This window comes from Pteropus medius, unplaced genomic scaffold (genome assembly GCF_902729225.1).
Source record: "Pteropus medius unplaced genomic scaffold, Ma_sr-lr_union100, whole genome shotgun sequence".
Classification (NCBI taxonomy): Eukaryota; Metazoa; Chordata; class Mammalia; order Chiroptera; family Pteropodidae; genus Pteropus; species Pteropus medius.
Genome location: NW_024342473.1, coordinates 2450505 through 2473719, shown reverse-complemented (window position 1 = coordinate 2473719; position 23215 = coordinate 2450505). Strand labels below are relative to the sequence as shown.

Genomic DNA, 23215 nt, shown 5'->3' with positions numbered 1-23215 from the left:
GGAGTTGCCTTCCTAGGGTACAGAAATATTAATTACCTTAAGAGTTATAGGACCAAGTTAAAAAAAAATCAGTGCAAGGTACCCAAGGTTACAGATTCTGAATTGTCAGCATATTGAGCCTGTTTGTACCTTTCAAATTTCAACTGCTAATCTCTATGCTTTACTTCTTTCTCATACTTATTTTTTGTGGTAGAGACTCTAAGGTGAAACTTAAGGTTATTTTGGACAGAGCAGAGTCAGAATCAATAAGAACATCAAGGGAATAAATTATAGAATATTAGAGCTGGAGAACATCTTAAAATCAGTCTCTGCCACTTCAATTGCTAAATGAGGGAAAAGGAAAAGAAAAGAAATCAGATACTCATGGCAAAGAGACTATTAAAATGGCCTCTGTAATAGTTCGCGAATTATGATTCTATGGTCCTGAACAAGGATGATGGCAATAAAAAGGAAAGCAAATATGAAACATAAGGTAAACAAAATTGAAGACTTGCTAGTGACTGATTAAATTTAAGAGAGTAGTATAAAGGTACGTAGAAGTACAAGTTTCTATTATCCGCTAGCTATAGGGAGATGACTTTGTATAGTATAGTTTATTTATGGCAAAACTTGTCTTGTTTCTCAAGGCAATAAAATTAATAGAGCCACTGAATGGAGTGACTGCCATGGAACAGTGCTATCCCCAACAGGATTGGTTATCAAATTTGTTTTTCTTCATACTGTGCAATAATTTTAGGTGTTTTAAAACAGTGCCACTCAAAGTGTGATCTGTAGATCAGAATCAGTCTATAAATTGTTATCGATTCACATTGAGATACAGAAATTGCAGGGAAGCATTTAGAAACTTTAATAGCAATTTAACATTGCTGTAATATTCAAGTGCATGCTCAGAGTAACAAAAATACTGGTCTGAAAGGTTGGGAAAAACCCTGGTCCTTCACCACAGACAGTTTTAGAAGTTCTGTTTTCAAAGACAAGGGAACGTATTCATAATATATGAAGTTCTAAAAGCAGATGATAAAACGTTATATTATATGAGACTGCTTTTATAAATACATACATGTATCTACAGTAAAAGTGAAAATACATTAACCAAAGAAGATTAAAATAAAATAATATATAAAAAATACTTAGAACACTGCCTGATACATTGAAACACTCAATAGGTGTCCGGATCAATGATGATGATGATGATGATGATGACGATGACAATGATGCTGAGACCTCTGAAGTTTCCAATCCTGTTCTTGCTGATCTATAACTATTGAAGATTTCAGTTCTATTCCAAAGCTTCTACTGCCACCATCGTGCTTATCGGTCCCTTGCTGCTGGTGCAGACCCTACCCCAGAGGTTTCTACCTTATCATTGTGCCATTCCAAACACATAGTCATAATTAGTCATGGATTCTTTCCAAGGCAGGCAAGCCTCATGGCTCCTTCTCTTTCTGGGTCAGTTTCAACAGGATATTAAGCTTACCAAAAACTAGCATTACCTTTAGCTGCTTAAAAATCAAAATGCAGTGTGGCTTGTGAAAGTCAGCTTACATCTTCTTTGCAGTTCTTATCTAGATTTACGAAAGAATACAAATTTATTTAGAGAGTTATAGCTGAGAGAAACACAAGAGAGCACCTAATGAAGTTGGAGAAATAAAACTTTGGTAACATCTAGTCCAGCTCTGCCATTGCCTAAACAATCGTGTGACTTTGGGCAAGTTACTTAACCTCACATGTCTCCTCTCTTAGCCTGAAGTAGTAATATTACTCAGCTCTCTTTCATCAGTGACTGGCAAAGCATGTGCTCAATAAATAATAGCTATTATTAGCACAATCCTACCATTTACGGAAGAGGAAACTAAGTCAAAGAGGCCCAAAATCACATGGTTGGTCCATAATTAAACTAGGACTAGTTGCCAACGCTCTTTCTTATGCCCCTAGCAGCCTTTCACTTCTCTATTCTGCAATTCCGTAAATTCCTAGAGATGCCTCAGCATAATGTTTGTCTTCCTATAAAACATGGGAAAAAATATATATCAAGTTCAATGTATATTTTTATTTTGTGCATCCATTAGTTTAATTCTGGAAATGCAGTAGTACAGACCTGCAGATGAATAGAAACGGGGAGGAAGAACAAATGCAACTGTATTGTAACTCCTGTGTATCCAATAAATGTGTCGTCACTGGCTAGCCTCTGCCTTCAGGAATTGACAAATATTAATGAGATGGATTTATAAAATGTTAAAAACATCATAATTGTGAATTCATTCTCTAAATGGTTGTATCAGGGCTTTCAGTTACAAACAACAGAACCAACTCACTCTAGCTAGTTTTAATAGAAAAGGGCCATTCTCAGAGGTTAATGCTGCTTGGAGCAGCACCTAAAGCCACCATGAGACTATGCACAGTGCTTCTGGGAACAATGAGCCCAGACACTAACACCAACCTTCATCTCTGATGCTACAAAGAGCTCCATGACTCAACCAGACTTCTTCCTCATGATGCTTTTTTGAGTCAAAGGCTTCCATGAGTGCTGCTAATGACAGAATCTAGGGCACATGCTGGGTGTCTGAGATGCATGAGAGCCTGGGAAGGTGACATTTATAGCTTTCAGCTTGCAGATCTGGTATTCACAATGTGGGAAATTACCAACATTTAGAAAGAATGTTCAAAAGATTTCAGGAGGATACATATACCAAATGCCCACTATGTTACTCATGCAAGTTTTCTTTGAAATAATATTTCATTCATATGCCCCCAAACATATTCACTATAAAGCATATGAAGAGTCAGATAATTCATCTATTAAACAATATGAAATAAAATGAATATTTATGGGGAGTTAAACAGTTTAAATTTTTTCTTTTTATTCTTTCCTGCCAACACTCCCTTTTAATCGCCTACTTTTTTTCTTATTCTCCCTCCATTTTTCCCTTGCCTTTTTCTCTGAATCTCTGATGTCTCTAAATATATTTATCAATAATCTGTATAAATGACAACTGTCATTAAATTTGAAGAAAGTATTGCATGAATTTACTAATGTTTCATAATATTTATTTATTCAAAATACTTGTTTAGCACCTACTATGTGCCAGGCACTGTTCTAGTCACTAGGGATATAGAAGTGAATAAAACAGAGAAAATCTCTGTCTCCTTAATGGATAAAATTAGAAGTTTAAATTACTTCACAATTTTACAAAAAGTAATCAACAAAGTTGAATCAAGTTCAAAAACAGAAAAGTAAAAGTACTGTATGTAATTCAATTTCAACAATAATAAAGCTCTAAAATAAGGACTATCCAGTCATATTTTTAAAACAAAACAAAATGAAACAACTGGAAGTTATTTTCTAAATAAGTCACTAATGTCCTATATATTTTTTAAAAAATAATTATGATACGGGTATATATTAGCAGAGATATAAAGAGCAAAAACAAAGATATATATCTGCAGTTCAGGACTTTTACATGGCTTTCTCTTCTTCTGTCTACTGTTTATATATTGTTAGTTCTGTGCTTGACCCTCTCTCTCTCTGTTTTTCTCACTTTTCACACCGTTAATGTTTTAAATATTCAAAACTACATCTCCAGCTAATCTCTCCCTCTTGCGATCCACACTTATACATTGAACTGCCTACCAGACTCTCCTTTTGCAAGTCTCACAGGTTCTCAAACTTCAGTAAATCCCAAACTAAACTCAATATTATCTTTTACAGACCTTCTGCTATATTTTCTGAGTGGCGCCATCTACCTAATTGCCCATGACTATAGAAATGTTGGAGTCATCTCCACTTCTTCCTTTCCCTAAATTATAGTAGCCAAGCAATCCTGTGTATTATACCAGCCTAAAATCTGTCATTACTTTCCGCCCCTTTTGGGGCTATCTTACTCAGGACTTTTCTCACCTTACTTCCAGGCTGACATCCTGGAAAATCCATGACTTTCAATTGCCCATCCACTACAGCAGGTATATGCTATTAGAATGATCTTTTTTAGAAATGTAGATCTGATTATGTTACCCACCTTCCATTAGATTATTTCAATGGCTTCCCTAACCCTCAGGTGAGGATAAAGCTTAAGTTACACCTTGGCAAGCAAGGTCCTTAAGAATGTATTTATTGCTCCCTTCTCTTGCAAAGGGGCAAAGTTTGCCCTGAGTTGTGTGTGCATTGGAGACCAAGGGTCCAACCAAGGCAGAGTATTCTATCCTAAGGAAGGTATATATGCACACTTTGGACCAGTGATAGCTTTGCAGCCCCCAGGTTACCTTCCTCAAGTTTATGAAGAGTCAAATTTAGAAAGAGAATTATAATTATTTGTTTAGTATCTGAGACCATGCAAAATTGAACATTTGTACTAACAAAATTAAACTGAATCAACAGAGATTTAGTCATTCTCAAGAGAAAGAAGAGTTTTTCTGTTAGATTGATTAAACATGAAAGCAAGTTGCCGAATCTTTAGAGGTGTTGAAAAACATGATCTTATTTTAGGTAATTAGATATTAATCTACCAGGAGGCATGCAGTTATAGGAAAGAATATTTTAAGGAACCATATAACACTGTGATTTTTTGGGTGGCACATTTCGTCTTTCCTCGCTGCTGTGCCTGATCAAATCCTTTTCTCTCCTTAAAGTTCAAAGCAAATATTACCACTTCTGTGAACCTTCTTCCACTTCACCTCTAACTGGACGAACTAGTTGCTCCCTACCTCTGTGCTCCTGTAATACTTGACTCAAACCACACTGCACAGTGGCACATCTCACATTGTATTATTCTTGTGTCTTGCTTCCCACAGTACTGTGGGAGCTGTACAAGCCTGTCCTGTTTTTAAAGGCAAGAAAGTCACATCTTTGTGAACTCACTGCCTGCCTGCCATCCCCTTCCAGTGACCCCCAGCATAATGCATGCAATATGGTATGCATTCAATATATTTATGTTGGGTTTAACTGAATTGCAAGTTAGTGTTTTTAATGCACTACATTTTGAAGTATTTGAGGGTTTTATTTGTTATTGCCGAAGGCACAAAGATGACTTTTGAAATCCATATTATTCTTCACAGTCATACCTTCTATATGTAACGAGGACTTCTTGATGTATTTAGAGCATAGACTAAATTTAATATTTTTCCAAAGTCAAGTATTTCTAATCTTAAGGAATTTTTTAAAAATATTATGCTACAAAAAACTGTGGTGACTAGCAATGGAATATTTTAAGTGTTTACAAAATCCCTTTTATTACCAGCATCTAAATGAATACTTGTATAATATGCATCTATATTTGGCATACTTTTGTTTTAGTAAGTAAATACTCTTAGACATTTCTTTGTCTAAAAATTGAAATAAAGACATGGGAGAATGAACCTTATACATTATGAATGTTACTGAAGGAATGGTATTTTTTAGCACTAGACTGACTATACCATACTGTAAGTTCTTTTTTCTTTTTGCCTTTATATCCCAGAATCTAGTATAGTAATATAAGCTCAGTAAATATTGTTTAAATAAGTGAAAGAATGAATATATGAATGAGACCAAGCAAATGTGACACTTGAGAATGACAGTAATATAATAATTGACCTCACTAGAAAACTGTTTCATATATTTTATACAGAGAGAGAAACTGCACTTTAAAGAATAAAATACAATCCTAAGGTTGTTATGATATGTAACCTTAGCATTTCCAAAAAAGATATTTCCAATAAAGATCCTGACTTTAATTGTAGCTGGGGTAAATGTGATTTCTGGGCAACCAGAATATTTCTCTACCACATCCCTTTCTTGCACACAATGTATGATGTCTAAACATCCCACCAATAAATATTATAGCTGTGTTTCTGATTTGAAGGGCTTCAAATCTAAAACAACTAAGGCTCTTAAAAATATTAGTTTGGGTTTGTGAAGGATGAATAAAGAAGTTATTCATTCTATCCTAATAAGAGAAAAGTTAAAGAAAAAAATATGTTCTTTGATTAGAAAGATAAATATATAATTACAATTACTTTTTTAATAATTTAGATGACTAATTTTCTCCCCTCTTCCTCATTATCACTTCAAGAAGGGATTTAGGGGATGATTATATTTTTAAGAAATAGGATCTGCCAATAGAATCTGGGTTTAAGTCCTGATTCTGCTTACTCTGTGATGTTAAGCAAATCACTTAACTTATTTGGGCCTTAGTTTCCTCCTCTTTAAGGTTGCGTAGACAATAGTTTTCATTTTACCAGTCTCACAGAACTGTACCAATTAAATGAAAAAACACATATAAAAGAGCTCTGATCATTGAGAGCTATATCATTATCAGAATCTACACAGTATACAACAGTAGTACCAGTTATTGAAATAGGGGAAATAAGGAGCACGGATATGTATTTTATCATTGAATAATCTGACCAGAAAGTGGACAGAAAAGTACCAACCCTGAGCAACCCTAAGTATGGTAGATATTTTGGTCTTAACAATAGCTTTTGTGTCGAGTTTCTTCACTTTGTTACAAATGCTGGCAGTTATAGTAATCTATGACCTGGCTAAAATGAAAGGTTAATCTGAAAAGCCAGAAAGTGTTCTGCTCAGTATGGAATGTGTGGGAAATGTGTGTTCTTTCAGTATGACAAGAATACCTATAATAAAATTTGATTAAAGAGTTGGCTTGGTTCCTATCAACTCAGTTTAGGCCTTGAGAAGGACAAAACTCATGGACTTAGAAAGGCTGGAGAAGGATAATATTTTATAACAAGAGTGAAAAAGTTAGCATAAAACAAAATGGAAAAAATATCTAGTGAAATGTAGTCATTGTGAAGTAGATGGTCAAAAAATTTCTAAAATCCTGTATTTGCTGTCTCATATAACTGGTAGCTCTTGGAGCTGGAATAAATCTTAGAGATCCTAGGCCCAAATTACTATTTTTCAGATGAAGAAACTAAGAGTCAGGAATGATGAGTAACTTCTCCAAGGTCAAATTGGTAGCTGATGACAGAGCAAAATAAGGAATTTCCAGCCAACTTTTCTTTTAAGATAGGCTGTTTGAGGGAAATTAATTATAGAGGATTGTTTTATAAATGTCATTTTAAAATTAGATAAATAGATGAAAATAAATGTAACTTTCAATGAAATTCCAGGTCTATCTGGTATAAGTTGGTTCCAGTATCAATTTTCTTTGGTATCTTTGTGACCTTTTATTTCTAAGTTATTTAAAAATATATTATTATAGAAGTAATAAAGAATATCGAAAAATTCCAAGTAACAAAAAAATAAAATAAAATTATCCATTGTTCTACTACACGAACACGAACATATTTGAAGTTGGGGTATATTTACCTCTAGTTGTTGTATTTAAACTTTTCTGTGTTGTTTTAAACATAATTATGGTCATAATATATATTAATTTATTATGGTAGTATCCTGTATTTATGGTAGTATCCTGTATCTTACATTATTTTCAAGTCTAGGTATTCTATTTATATTTACATGTAATACTTATATTATTTTAATATATAGAAAAAACTTATTTATTTCTATATATTTATTTAAAAATAAAAATTTTTCTACAAAGAACTAGTTATGTAGTTTCCAAGGGTTTTTCCCCTAATTTTAAATAACTAATATTTTATTAAGAAATATGTTTTCTTCATAAAGATTCAATTATAACATAATCCATAAAAAGAAACTGGGTGTTTTTTACCTACCTTCCCTAAGAGCTGTATGATCTATTCTTTTTTCTTTTGTCATAAAAGGGCAAACAGATTTGTTTATATTTGTAAAATATTTAAATTTTATTAAGAATTTTTAATATATTATATATAGATAGATGTAAAGATATAGATGGATATAAAGTAATGTCAGTGCAGATGTACCAAATTAAAAATGGTTTTTGTTAAATGGATTGATTACTAAGTAAACAGGGACTTAGGGTCTTAAAATTCTACTTAATTGATGTGAACATAGGATATAAATTGCAATGTGATTCTAGCTGCAATTTTATATAAGTATTATTATTAAAAGGCATGTTTTCTGAAATATTAATATAAGCTAGTAAATAATCTCATGTACCCTGATAGAATACTTTTTCAAGTTCACCTAGTGATATAATAATTCTTAAAGTTAATCATTAAAAATTTGTCCTTAAATTTTCCTATTTTTTTCCTAATCTATTCAGTGTGTACCATTAAAAGTGTTGATTTCAAAACAAAATTCAAGTTAATTTATAACAAATGCTTTTCAAAAATATTTACAAGTGAATCCAAATAATGCTTATGATGTGTTAAAGACCATCCTCAATTCATTTTAATGAACTCATAATATTCAGGAAAATAAATATTACTTTAGGAAATATATATACCATATGGTTACATGCTAAATCTGCTGTAAGTGGTAGCAGATGGTTAAAGCTCTTTTTAAAAAATCTCTATTCTAACATAAAAGTCCAAGTATATATAATATATATTTTCAAAATATAGCATTACACCCTTACAAAACATATATTTAAATTTATAATGTTGTCGACCCAAACCCCCCTGCTAATAATTCCCAGGCATTCATAAAACTCTAAATATTTATTCCATAAAGATTACATATCTTCACCAAATCTTCTACTTCTGCTTGTATTTATGAAACAGATCGAGGATCTCAGTGGTGTTGAGTGTGAAAAGAGAAGCTCCAGATCACCATTACACAGTACAGACCTACCACTTAGAATCTCAAAACGTCAGGACAGTTAGGATCTTTGCCTTGAATAGAGCAGTTCAAATCCTTCACTGATTTTTTTTTTTTTTTAAGATAAAACGTGGGTTATCAACTGGTGCAGGTCAAATTTCCTTGCCAGAAAATTTTTCACTAGTTTTGGAACATCATCTCTGCCTTTCCAAATTTCATTTCAAGAGGCCCACAGTGTTGCTTGTCATTTCTGACAGCACCTCACTGATGGGCTTGGTAAAGTCCTTGGGGGCTGATGCATTTGGTGGCTTCAACAGCCATGGCCTTCTCAAATTTGTCTTTGTTGAGGTTGATTCCAATGATCCTGGATATACCAGCTAACTTACAGCCAGCCCATGATGACTGAAAGGCCAACTCATCACAGGCCAAAGACAGCACAAGAGGAACCAGGGGGGACCTGTAAGGTATATTTTAAATCTCTCCAGGTGCCAGATTTTGTTTTGAGTTCCAGTATTTCCTCTTCTAATCTAACATTAAGTCATTAGACCTCTTTAGACCTTAGATCCTCTATTTGTAAAATGGAAATAATGACAATTATATTATGTTTGTCTTTTTTTTCTTTTTCTTTTTAAAAACTTTTACTACGGTATAACTGACATAACATTGCAAAATGATCATATTGCAAAATGATCATCACAATAAGTCCAGTTAACATCCATCACCTTACATAATTATATATTCTATCTTTACAACTTTTTGGAGAAAAATAAGACCCTGAAATTTTATTTTACATTCCTTGACTCTTGGTATGGTTAAACATTTTCCTGTGTGTTTCTTTACTAGCTGTATTTTCTGCTACACAACGAATATAAACTGAGTGTTAAAATGTACTTATTTTTATCAACGAATTTTCATATTGATAAAAACTGTGAAATAACAGAAATTTTAAATGTTTAAACAAATGCATTAAAGGTCTGCTATACCAGTTTTTACTATGTGTAGGAAGTTATTGTACCTGTTACAAACTCTAGAGGGGAAAAAATCTTAAAACAGTGCGGACGTGATATAATAGTGCAATAACTTGACTAATTTCCCAGGAACCTTGAAATTATAAATTGTTAAATAAACCATAAAATACTTCCTCTAATGATACACATTCAGATGTAAAAAATAAAATCTTATGCATTTTAAAGTATTTTCTTCTTGCCTTTTAGTTCTTATTACCTTTAAGGAATTTTTAAAAAGATAAATGGGGAGTGACATCAGCATTATGGCAACAGAAGCTGAGCCTTGTTTTTGTCATCATCCACAGACAAAAGTACTTTTGACAGAGCTCTGGGTTCCAGCACCATATGTTAAGGGACCAGGGAGGAGTGTCGTCTACCCCTGTGTCAAGTAATAGGAAGACAGACCCTGGTCCTAGTTGTAGGTCCTGCAGCTGCCTATGAACTATCTTCAGCCCCTCTTGTCCACAGTCCAAGAGCCTCTAGGTAATACTGTCTTAGACAATCAATCAAGGGCCAGAGAACCTTTGTAGAAGTCTAGGTTTGCAGAGGAGAAATTTCAGTACTCTGTTGAACCAAAAGAAAAAAAAAAGGTAAGTTTAGAGACATTGGAGTAGGCAGTTAGTAAAGACTGGAGGAGATAACTACTACTTCAAATGTGAAGACAGCAATACAAAACTCTAAGACAGCGGTCTCCAACCTTTCTGGCACCAGGGACCGATGCTCCTATGAGAATCTAATGCTTGATGTTCTGAAGTGCTGCTGAGGCTGTGATCCTAGCGCTGGGGAGCCGCTGCAAATACAGATGAAGCTTCACTCATGTGTCCACTGCTCACTTCCTGCTGTGCGCGCCCAGTTCCTAATAGGCCACGGACTGGTACTGGTCCGCAGCCTAGGGATTGGGACCTCTGCTCTGAGGCACATGAAAAGAAATCAAAGAAACATGATACCATCAAAGGATCACAATAATCTTCCAGACATGAAGGTGTCCAATTTACTGGATAAAGAATTCAAAATAGCTATTTGAAGGAAACTCAATGAACAAGAAAACACAAAAAGACAATTCAATAAAATCAGGAAAACAATGCACAAACAAAATGAGAAGTTTAACAAAGAGGTACAAATTGTAAAAGAGGATAAACAATAGACTTGATCAAGTAGAAGAAAGACAGTAAATTTGAAGACAGGAAATTCAAAATTACAAAGTATAAGAAAACTCATATATATCCCTTATCCTCACCCCATCCCTTTCCACTCCTTTTCTTATAGGCTGAATTAGTTGTTAGATTAGGTGTCGATCCAAAGACAAAAACTTGAGCTTCAGAAGATAAACAAGGGGAAAATCACCTGTGCAGGAGTCACCCAAACTATCTCAGGAGGCTTGGAAATTACAAGCATAGCCACTGTAGTGGAAGGGGCGGAATGCCCAGCTGAAGTGCTTGCATTACTGAGTTAACATCTGGATACTGTACTGGATTGAATAGTGCCACACACACATCCCTTCCAAATTTACTTCTTTCCCAGTACCTCAGATACGACTTTATTTAGAAATAGGGTCTTACAGATGTAGTTAGTTAAGGTGAGGTTATACTGAGATAGGATGAGCCCTTCATCCAATATGACCAGTGTCCTTATAAGAAGAGATACAAAGACTCATACACAGAAGAGTCAGTCAATGAACACAGAGGCAGAGTTGGATGCGTCCATAATCCAAGGAGTGCCAAGGATTGCCAGCAACCACAGAAGCTAAGAAGGATCCTTTCCTTGAGCTTTCAGCGATAGCATGGCTCTGCTGATACCTTGATTTCAGATTTCTAGCCTTTACAACTGTGAGGATATAAATTTCTGTTGTTTCAAGCCACTTAATTTGTGGTACTTGATTACAACAGCAAAGGCAGTCACTGAAGGCAAGATTCAGGAAACTGGGAGATGAGGCATTGGCATGGTCTCTGAGTGTGTGTTCATGATGGGAAGAGGAAATAAAATGATGCTTCCAGTTAGGAAGCAACATTGTCATTTTCCCAGAGCTGCTATAAGCTGGTCTGTGCTGGATTTTTTTATGATCTCGTAGATATTTTGGATGATAATATAATAAGAAAGTTGCAAGAAAAAGAAAAACTTCCTTTTGTGCTTTGAACACAAGTCAGGGTTTTCTGTCTGAAGTGGATATAATGCTGTTACAATTGGCAAGATCAAGGATAAGCTTCAAACCATAATCAGCAGAGAGTGTTATACAAATTAAGTACACATATTATAAATACAGTAATTCCCAAACTAATTTTCTTCAACATATCATGTAGTGACTTACACTTTAATCAAAAGTTTAACATTGCATTAGATCATATTGCTAAAAATGTTGCTGAATATAATCTGGGTACAGGACTGAACTCACCGTCTTACTCCTAAACCTGCTTTACACCCAATATTTCTATGTCAGTTGATGACATTACCCAAACGAGAAACTTTGAAGTCATTACTGATTCCATCCTCTGTCTCCCCTTCTAAGAATCCAGTTAGGAAAGTCCGCCAATTTAACTTCTGAATGATTTCTTTCTAAATCAGACAGTACCCTTCCTGGTTAGTTCTTCTCAGCCTCTTCTGACAACTTGTGCTCCTCCTTCTTCTAAACAGTAAATGCCAAGGCATACAGGCCTGCTTTTATTCCCCTGACACCCCACACTTACAGCTTCTCTTTGTCCACTGTCATGTCTTCAGTTACAGGATGAATATTCTCACACTCACATCTCCAGCTTGGATGTCTCTTATGAGCTCCTGACTTGGATGCCTAGGAGCCTACTCAATATCTCTTCTTGGATATCCCATAGACACCTCAAACCTAGCTACTCCAGACTGAATTTTTCATGTTCCTTTAAATCTTTTACTCTTCTACCATTCTTTATCCAGTTGCTTCAACAAGAAACTTGAGAATCTATCTTAACTACTCCCTTTTCCTGTCTCTCCAAGTCCTTCTGGTTTTACCTCTTAGATATCTTTTGACTCTTCAACCCCATCACCATCACTTGATACATGCTTAAACTAATATCATTTCTTTCTTGACACCTAAGAACCAACACCCTCCCAACAGCTTCCCCTGCTTTCCCACCACAAATATATCGTCTACATTGGTACTAGATCTTATTATGCAAACCCTTCAATGCCTCCCCATTGCCTGCAGGATAATGTTCAAAGTCCTTGGCATAATATACAAAGCCCTGTATAATGTGACCTCTGCCTAACTCTTCAGGTAAAACTTTCACCACCCTCCACCTCCCTGCATTTTGTGCTCCAGAAATATCAAACTACTTCTGATTTTTTACTTACACCACATTTCAGGACTTTGTGTATGTCGTTCTCTCTCACTGGGATGGTCTTACCTATTGTTTACCTGTACACACCTCTTTGACCTAAAGAATCTGCTCAGCCATCACCATTCATGTGGATCTTCTTATTCCCTACTCTCCCAGAACAGAACTAATCATCACTTTCTCTGCACTATGTCTCTGAACTTTGTACGTATTTGGAATAATCTGTTTATCTGGCTGTCTCTCTGACTAGAGTGGATACTTTTTGTGGGAAAAGAACCATTTTCATCATGACAGTGCCTACCACAGCACCTTGCTGATAGCAGGACTCAATAAGTGTTTATTGAGCTAAAGTTCTGCTTGCCTTTGGATAAAGAATCCTACTTCACATGGTGTAGTCTATGACAATTTGGGTAAATTATTTCAAGTAATAAAATAAAGGTTTTGTTAAGCAATGATATTGCTATGTCATATCATTAGGAATTTTAATTAAAAAATTGACTTAAGATAATTCTGTATAACGAAATGTTAATTGCTTAACTCAAATTACACATTTACTTAGAAAAGAGGCATTTTATTGGCTCTTCTCCCTTTAAAATCTACTATGAGTATGTCCTATCTCCCCTAGTTCTAAAAATAGATCCTAAATCTGCCCCTTCTCTCCAGTCCACGGTTGTACTGCCACTATGGGCCACCAGTATCTCTCATCTAAATTACTACAGAAGCCTCCTGACTGTTCTCTACAGAGTAGCTGGAGGGCTTCTTTTCAAATACAGATCAAATCCTGTTACTACCCGGCTGTAAGGCCTCCCATTGCTTCCTGTGGCGCCAGGATGTTCAAACTCCTTTTCATGGCCTGCAGTCCTAAATGATCTTCCCTCTCACGTGGGTGTTAATCTCTGATTATGCGGTGCCACCACTCCTCGCACACTGCTCCTGCCTCACTAGCACTCTTTCTGTTCCTCAACTTTTTAGCACTTTAGGGCCTCCACACTTGTCCCTTTGGCTTCTGGATTCCTGCATGGCTGTCCCCTTAGTTATTCAGGTCTTAGTTCCAGTGGCATTTCCTTAAAGATGTTCCCTTCATCACTCAATTTAAAGCAGCAACCAGACACAGAGTGTTACACCTCCCTGTTCTACTTTCTTCATTGTTCTAATCACTATGCAGCAGAGTAAAATTTGAATTATTTTACAGATTACATGAAAACAAGTTATCTAAAGCAGTAAACCAGTAGTTAGCTTGGTTTATATCTCTGGAATTATCTCTAATCACCCATAAAGAGTAGCTTCCAACTTTATGAACCTGCTTATACCCACAAACTTATGCATTTCTATTTGTTTAGAGTCATATGTTAAAGTAGTAACTACCAAAAAGAGAGAGAGAGAGAGATAAAACAATGATCTCAAACCTGAATGCTTGAAACACCATTGAAGTGTGCCCTTCATATAAATGTTTTTCTCTAACTTTGAACAGAAAACCAACTTTCTCCTAATAATCTCATTGTCAGTCCCCAGTTTATGATTACTTCACTTCTTTGGATCAGAATAAATTTAGATTATTATATGAAGGCGCAAAATAATATGTACCCGGTGTTTTAAGGCCTTGATCAATAAGTTTGGAGTTGTTCTCTTACCACCTCCTTGTAACAGTTCTTCCAAATGTTTTCTTTTTAGACCTCAGGCTGCAGTTCGGCTAGTGAAGTTCTCTTTCCCCTTTTGTTTTCACCCCCTCCCCTCTAGTCTTTAACAGAAGATCTGGATTCAAGTGCTTTTTCTGCTACCATTTGACCCATTGAATGAATTTTTTCAGGTGGCATTTTTAATTTCTTTATTCATTTGTAGTAATATAGTCTCATGGGTTTTTATTTCATTCAATGGTTTTAATCCATTGTTATTCATTTTGATGCTAAAATTATCTCAGCTTTAGCGTTGGGAGCTCCTCCGAGTTGCCACCTGTGTGCTTTGACCAGACTCCATCATTTTGAGCACTTCCCTATTTACTAGCACAAAAATACATCCTGTACTTCACCTGCCGCAGCTCTGGAATCACCCTTTTTCCCCAAGGAGCTGTGACAGAGTCATGCTTCCTTTTATTGGAGACTGGGGTTTGGAAACCAAGACTTCGGTGCTGGATGTACTGCTGGCTTGTCATTGCTTGAACTATAAGAATTTATAATTATCCTCCTTCACCACATATCAGCTTGAATTTCTTTCTATTGCAAGTCTGGTTCTAGAAGACAGTGGATTTTTATTAACTTCCTCAGTATCTCCATTTTGAATCAGAATGGCCTGCATGCTTTAGACACAGGCTCATCACACCGAAACTATTTCAGGTTTCTATTTGAGAACCTTCAGGAGGGAGCCCTTGGTCACAGGCGTGCAGCACACACCTGTGTCCTCCAGAGTCCGCTGTGCTGCGCCTTGCGCAGCCTCAGAGCTTTCCCAACCCTGGTGTGTCCGCGACACTTTGCAAGGACACCGGAGAGAGTGCATGTCTGCGCTCCCACATTCTCCCCACGCCGCCTCTGATTGGCTCCTGGGCGTATAAGAAACCAGTGAATGAGCAGCTGGCCCTTGCAGAAACTTGCTGGAGGTCTTTGGGTGGTATCGCTCGTTCATCCTCGTCAACCTGAGGGCGAGCCGACCCCGGCGGATGATGAGGTCGTCCTGTGTGGTGCTCACCGCCCTGGTGGCGCTGGCCGCCTATTATATCTACATCCCCCTGCCCAGCTCCGTGTCCGATCCCTGGAAGCTGATGCTGCTGGACGCGACTTTCCGGAGCGCACAGCAATTGGTGAGGCACAGCCGAGCGCTGATTCTACCTCCTCTTAAGCAGTATTCGAAGTGGGAACCAAAATTTGCGGACCGTGTCCCACGAGAATGCCTATTTTTTTCTAACACAACGAGGTGATTGCTTTTTAAGGTGGTTCAGTCTGGCATTTTCAAGGTGTCGCATTCGCCTTCTTGCTAGTAGCGAGCTAGATCTGTGTGCCTCGTGGTCTGCGCTAGTGACGGAGAAAGTGAAGTAGTTGAATAGAATTTAACAACTGTCTAACCCTTCGTCTGTCATAAACCCTTCTTTTTTGGTTTTCAACGTCAAAAAACAATCATAAAGCATTTTATAAGCCATCCCTCCCCCGCCATTTTAGTTCTCAGATAGGGACCGGCAGAGAGCGTTAACATTTTTAGGATGGCTTTGGGAAAAACAGGCTCTCATTTTGGGCAATGCAACCCCCTTAAAGGCAGAAGTGGGCACAGGCCATGTCTCAACATCCCTTGACTGTGGAGTTCTCCATTCCCGAAGAGCAGTAGTCAGGGCTCCTTTAAGTATTTGATTTCACAGTTCATGCGTGGCAGTTTCAGCTTAGCCCAAGAAACAAGGCCGGGAGACTTAGCTGGCTGGAGGAGAGACGGTGCAGGTGGCAGCCCATGTTAGTATGATGCATTTGCTTTCTGCCAGCTCTACAGCATTTATTTTATGTTCTTAGCTTACCATGAGATAACCTTTGCCTGAGCCAGGATACCCTGACTTATCATGGCCAGGGTAACATTTTTTCTTCTGTATCATGGGTGCGTATTTCTTTTTTCCCCACAGACAGGTTTATTCTATGGCAAGGGGCATTATTTTTAGTGCCAAGAAATCAAAAATCTAAACTACAACCTGCAGCCAAGGCTGAGCCCTATAATTGATCAGTATTTCTGAGTAGCTTGCTCTGTCTTAACTCCTAACCCTCGTGGAAAACCAAGTTTCCTCTCTTCCCCCAACCTTAGTTAATCTCAGCTTATTTTTGTAAACTCCTTTTTTTTCCAGGAATGACAAGAGAAAGAAAGGGGAAAAAAATCATGATTTTCCTGGATCGTCGATGTTCCTCCTCCCTCACCATTCTAATTGTGTTGAGTTACATAGTCTCTGAAGCTTTGTCCTATTAAAAAGCCCTTTAATAAGGTATTGTAGCCCACTCCTAGCACGGATTTGCTTCTCTTGAATCCAACCACCTTCTCCACTCCCAAGTTCCCCGTTGTCTACTAGGAAGCGCCTATGAAGCTATACACCCTCTTCCTTCTCACCTGCTTTCTATAATGTCGACGTAGTGGAAAAATTACCATCCCTTTCTCTAGCATTGATTCCACGAAGGGCAGTCTTCATATAGGAAGCCCTGCAATCCCTCTTTTCCTCTAGAAATTAAGTAACTTGGGAGTAACATCTTTCAAGGATTCTAGGGTGGGTTAAATGGCCTTTAGTAAATAAATTGATAAGAAAAATAGTGACTGAAAAGAATAAGAAATACAAGGGAAAAAGAATAAAACTGCTGTGTTAGCCTCAGAGGTTATTTTTAGTTTTCAGGTCACCAAGGAAGTCTTCCACCTCATAAGTAATCTGGGAAAAGCCAGGTTTGAAGAAAAGCCTTTTTTCCCCAACCAGGCTGCCAACCCATGAAAGGGAAGGCCTTTAGACCCTGTGGTCCTTTACAGAATGTGTCCCCAGCTGGCGTTTGGGAATGATGATGTGTGTAACTCCAGGTCACAGAGAAAGATGAGGTAACCAAGTATTTTCACCTACCACGGTAGCTGGGGAATGGGTTTGCAGAGAAGTGGCTCCCATCACTTGTCTTCGGAACTGTGAAATATCAGAAAGATCATTCAGACCACATGGAAGCATATTCTACCCAGTAAAGGAATCTACCAGGGCCACTTCAAATTGTCCTGGGGGAAAGGCAATGTGGCCTGACACACCGTAAGTAGATTGGATTGTGATTGTTAGAGTCATGCCTTCCTGAATCCCATCCCAGCCAAGCCACTTACTGGTGGTGAGGCCAGGCAATTTACTAACCTACCCTGTAAAACAGAGCTAACTTCATAAGGTTGCTGTGAGGCTTAGTAATGTATTTAAATGCCTGGAACTTGTAGTTAATCTACTAAGAGTTGTCCCCAAGGTCCTCTATGGATTGTGGGGATTCCAAAATTTGTGGGAGTGTCCAACATTGTTGAAAGAATAAAATTAAAAAAAAAAATGTAAATGGGAAGCAATTTATCTTATTGAAACCTGGAGAGCTACCACTAAATTGCATGGCATAAAGTTTATTACCCAAGTAATTTTCATCAGAGTTCATTGGCCAAATGAGAAAAGCAACTTAAGATACCACAGAGGTGAGGTTTTGCCTACTTCCTAACACAGCAGGCTCCTACCCAGCATCAGGAAATATGAACACTACTTTTATTCTGTTGTCATTGGCAAACATTCACCCCTCTCATCCTTCTTTTCTCCTTTATTTTGTGCAGATAAGTTATGTTTATTGTACTTTACTTTCCTGGGGTCCTACAATATTACCTAAGAAGAAGCCACTTGAGCTCTTTCTCTAAATCATCTCAAACACAGATGCTACATTAAAATCATCTATGGAGCTATAAAACATCCTGATGCCCAAGTCACAGCCTATACCAAATTTATTTAGAATCTCTGGAAGGGGAGTTCCAGGCATCAGTGTTTTTAAAAGGTGATTTCCATGTGCAGCAAAATTTGAGAACCACTGCTCTTTAAGATAAATAAAAAGCATTGCAGATGTAGAAGACATATTTTCCTTAAACTGTTCAAGTTATATTGTTCACAGGCTGCTGGGAATGAGCCCTTTCATATTAGCATGGATTAGTTTATCAGATTAGTTGGTTGATACTTTGGCTCTAAGAGTCTAAAGGGATAAAATACTAGCTAGGCAAATTTCAGTGTTATAGAAGAGCTATCATAAGCCTTGAGCAGTGGTAAAGCACAAACAAAAGAAGGTCTGGGAAAGTCAGTGGAGAAAGATATTTAGATGATTGGACAGCCAGAAACTAGAGGAAAAGGATGGAGTATGGGGAGATTCTGATACTTATTTTAAACTGCTGTGCAAGCAAAGATTTTAAAAAATGGCAATCCCAGTACAAGTGAAGATACTGAGAAGTATACACTGCTGAGTTTGGCAATATCTATTGGAAGCCATAGAAGCATATTTATTCTTTGACCCAGCAATCTCTCTGGAGGAATTTATTTTAAGTAATGATGGTTATAGGCAAGGATGTAGCTATAAAGATGGAAACATTTTACAGAATCAAAAACCTTGTTCAACTATTCCAAAAACACTGCTGTTTATGAGGAATATGGGGGATCATTCAGCAACCTTTTAAATCTTTTTTTTTTTTTTGGTACCATTATTTAAAAAAATGAAAACTTAAGAATAATATGATATTAGTAAATTATGGTGAACCCATTTTTTAGAATACTAAGCAGTCAAAAAAATTAGCTTTTAAATTAATGTTTAATGGCCTCTGAAACATTTGTACTATACATTAAGTGGGAAAATGCTACAAAACAGCATATATTCCCATTATCCCATCTAAAATATCTTCCAAATATATAGTTATGTATATTTACATATACAGGTACAAAAAAAGCGGAAGGAGATAATTTAAAATATAAGGATTTGGAGGTGGCATAAAGTTATATCTTCAATTTTCAGATCTGTCTATTCTTGTTTTTCTACAATGAACATGTAGTAATAAGAAATTATTTAAAAACTTTTTTGTAGTAAGTTTTTGTACTAGGTTTTCTACTTCCAAAATGGAAATGATGTGTATATGCATAACAGTGTGATTAATCCTTTAGTAATTGTTTTGTGAAGAAAATCAGACTTTTTTTTAAAGGCCTTTTGGATCCCCAATACAGCTATCAATATGGACGCCTCGTGCTCAGTCACTTAGATTTAACACAGATTGAAAGCTTACTTAGTGTGAAGTTTTAGGGAGATGATAAAATGACCTAAAAGAAACTACGGCCCAGTCGAATGGAGAAACCATGTTAGGAAGATAGGAGCTGACAGGTATTACAGAGGTAAAGTTACAGAAGCTCATAGGAGAGAGAGGTTACGTACAGCTTAGAAAAGTTATAAAGATGGTGACTAAAGGTACTAATGGTATCTGAAAAGAGTTCAGAGCAAGGGCATAACTTGACTGGACTTCGTCATCTCCTAACTTACTAGTTCTTATACTATGTGTCTTTTCAATGACAGTGTAAAAGAGAGGTTGTTGAAATTGGTATTTCTGCTGAATGTCCCCTCTAGTTTTTATGGATGACAGTACTTTTGGACTAATTGAGAAAGTTTTTTCATCCTGTAAAATGTCCCCAAACTTGTTGAAATCTAAATTGATCTTACCTGAATTTTCTGTGCGTGATGTGCCTTTGGGCTGTGTGGGTATGGTTTAAATAACAGCTCGCTGGATGCCGTGAGAAACTTCATCTCGTTAACCTTTTTCATAAACATTCTTGAACTGGGATGTTTACTAAGATCAGGTAAATTTAACCTGAAAGCATTAGTAAATAATAAGTTTTGTCTACCACCTTCCAGACTTGCCATGATATATATTTCTTAGAGATTTCACCAACCACAATAATTTGTAGCTGATTTGATGGGATTTTTCTTTAAATACCTGGTAGCAGAAAGGCTTTTAGTATAGCTTCAGTGGCAGTATTTAATCAGTATTAGTTCTGACAGATAAGCAATCTGATTTGCTCTTTATAGGCAGTACCTCTTGGTAGATCCAATCAAATATTAAGGTCAGATGGATTCAGCTCCCAGATGTGTTAGACAATGCCAATTTATAGTTTTTCTTTTTACTTTTCCTAGAATTCTACAAATATAGCCTTGAGAACAGAAATGCCATCATTATTACTTTGTGTTAATGGGACATTCTACTTCTAACATGTGGCTTGAGTTTGATCTAAGACATTTTTGTGAATTGTGAAAGTGCAATAATCATTCTTAAATGTTCTGTTAATTACTTCTTTTAAAATAGTATATATTTACTTTTACTGACAAGTGAACTCTGTGGGAACCGTCAACCACTTCTTTTCTTTTTTTTATGTTTATAAAGAATTAAGAAATGAATTTGAATTTCCAAGTGGCAAACCTAAATATATTCCCTACTTACTCTGTGTCGTATTAAAAGATTTTTAACAATCTATCTTTCAATGTTTTCAAAATAAAATTGAAATCCCACCATTTAGAAATAATCATTCAATAAATATTAACTGAACACCAACGCTAGGAACTGGCAAAACAAAAATTAAAAAAAAAAAAATCCTAATTTTGAGAAGTTTACAGTCGAGTAAAGGGGAGATAAACCTATTGACAGTTACAGAGTGTGTACTTGAATGACAGAAGAAGAGTTATGACAGAGGCATTAGTGGGTTTCTGCAAGAGCCTTAAAAAAGGACATCTAATCTAGACCTGGGCATCAGGAATTGTTTTCCTTTCACATGACATCTAATCTATGAAGGTTAGTGCTTACAGTAAAAGTAACTGACATCTATTAAGCATATAGTGAGCATTTACTCTGTGCCAGATACTATGCTATGTGTTTTGCATGCAACTCATTTAGTTCATGCTATAATTCTATGAAGTGGGTGTTTTTATTTTCCTTATCTTACAAAAGAGGAAACTAAAATGCAAAGAAAAGTAACTGGCTCAAGATGACAGAGTTTATAAGAAGTGATCAAAATTTGCCTCCAGCCTCACTCTGAGTTCAAGAGCTTAACCACTGAACCAGAATGCTTTTCCATAGGAGCTAGCTAAGTGGAGGAGGTGGAGAAAGAGAAGAGAGAGAAGAAAGGAGGGTGAAAAGGGCATCCTAACCACAAGGGACTTTCCAATGGGAGAAGATGCTACAGCTAAGAAACTAAAAGTGGTTTAGACGCTGGAGCATGAAGCCCAAGAGTCAGAAATATGAGACAGGAAAGAAGCACTGGTCAAATAATACAGGGCTCTGTGGGCCAACAAAGGAGCCACCGAAAGATTTTTAGCAGGGAAATCACATGGTCAAATCTGTGTCTTAAAATAGACTTTCTCAGTGACAGTGTAGAGACTAGAATTTAAGAAAGCAAGTAAAGGTGAGAGACCACCTAGGAAGCAATCCACCAATCTACGTGAGAGGTAAGAATGTGAACTAATAAAGTGGGACTTGTTTGGAGTGAAGCCGACCAGAGTTGCTGATGGAGGTGGTAGTATGAGTGAAGGAGAGAAAAGAGTCAAAGGTGCCTCGGGAAAGTCTCTGGAGTAACTGGGTGAATGGTGATGATAAGCCTGATTTAGGAAAAGGAGTAGATCTGAGGGTGAAGATAATAGAGTTTTGGACCTTGTTCTGAATTGTCCATGGGACTGATACAAGGATTGCTGTTCACAAATAGCTCACATATACAAGACCAGAGCTCAGGAGAGAGAAGTGGGCTGGAGATATGGATTTGGGAATGGTCATTGAATGGGTGGTGTGGAAGTAGTAGGAATGAATGTGTATGGAGTGAAAATAGGATTAGGAGATCCTACCAAGGATATCGCAGGGGTGTGGCAGTGGTGAGAGGAAGAGGAGGCTAGCCCTAAGAGAAATGAGACACTAAAGAACCTAATTTTTAATTATATAGAACTCTAGGTTTTACAAAGGGTTTCACATATATCCTCTCATTTTATTTTTCAATAAATAACTGGCTGGCATTTGTTATTTCCATTTGTCGAGTGAGGAAACTGAGGTTCAGAAAGGGTCAGTGACATCCCCAAGATTACATGATTAGTTATACTGGCAAAATGGGGACTGGAATCAAAGTTCCTAGATGCTTAATTTCGTGCTGTCACTCTTGGGCCAGGCTGAACGGAAAACGTAGTCCTCTATGATGTATTTGCCCCTTTTTGTCCTGGTGCTCTTTGTGACAGGCCCCTCACAGCCATGGCCATGCATATGAGAGTGCTCATGATAACTTTGGCACTAATATACTACATCTTGACCTTCTGTTTGCACTCCCACAGTGAAATTAATGTGCACTAGTGTTTCCCAATCTTTTTTGCATGCCATACACTTGATTATATTTTTAAAGTATGCCATGGGAAACTGGAAGAGATTTGGTGGGAATTTGTATGGGCTTGAATGACAGAATTCAGAAGATTTATAAAGAGAATTACACAATGGTTCTCAAATAGAATACCAACTTTTATATGGCTATAAAAATGGTTTTAAATTTTTACTTTTATTAAACACCTAAGCCAATATCTTGTGGCCTACCTATAAACCATTTGTGGCATACCTGTTAGGAAGCTCTCCTCTCTATAGTTTATTATTATTGCTATTAAACACAGATAGATAGTCTCCAAGGTACATATATCTAGGTAGCCATATAATGCATTGTCTAAACAAGGATATTTTTGAGAGCCATAGGGGCTGCTATTAATAATCATGCCAATACAACTGTT

The 23215-nt window shown here is 36.7% G+C and overlaps 1 protein-coding gene across 2 annotated transcripts in view; it reads left to right on the top strand.

Moving 5' to 3' along the window:
* The first annotated feature begins 15425 nt into the window (after positions 1-15425).
* Positions 15426-23215, top strand: part of NCEH1 (neutral cholesterol ester hydrolase 1) — a 59345-nt gene continuing 51555 nt past the window's right edge. Inside the window, exon 1 of one of the 2 annotated variants that reach the window (XM_039865048.1) lies at positions 15426-15741. In XM_039865048.1, the coding sequence (XP_039720982.1) occupies positions 15601-15741 (141 nt within the window). In that variant the 5' untranslated portion in view covers positions 15426-15600. The remainder of the gene's footprint in view (positions 15742-23215) is intronic. The other variant, XM_039865047.1, reaches the window with a different exon arrangement.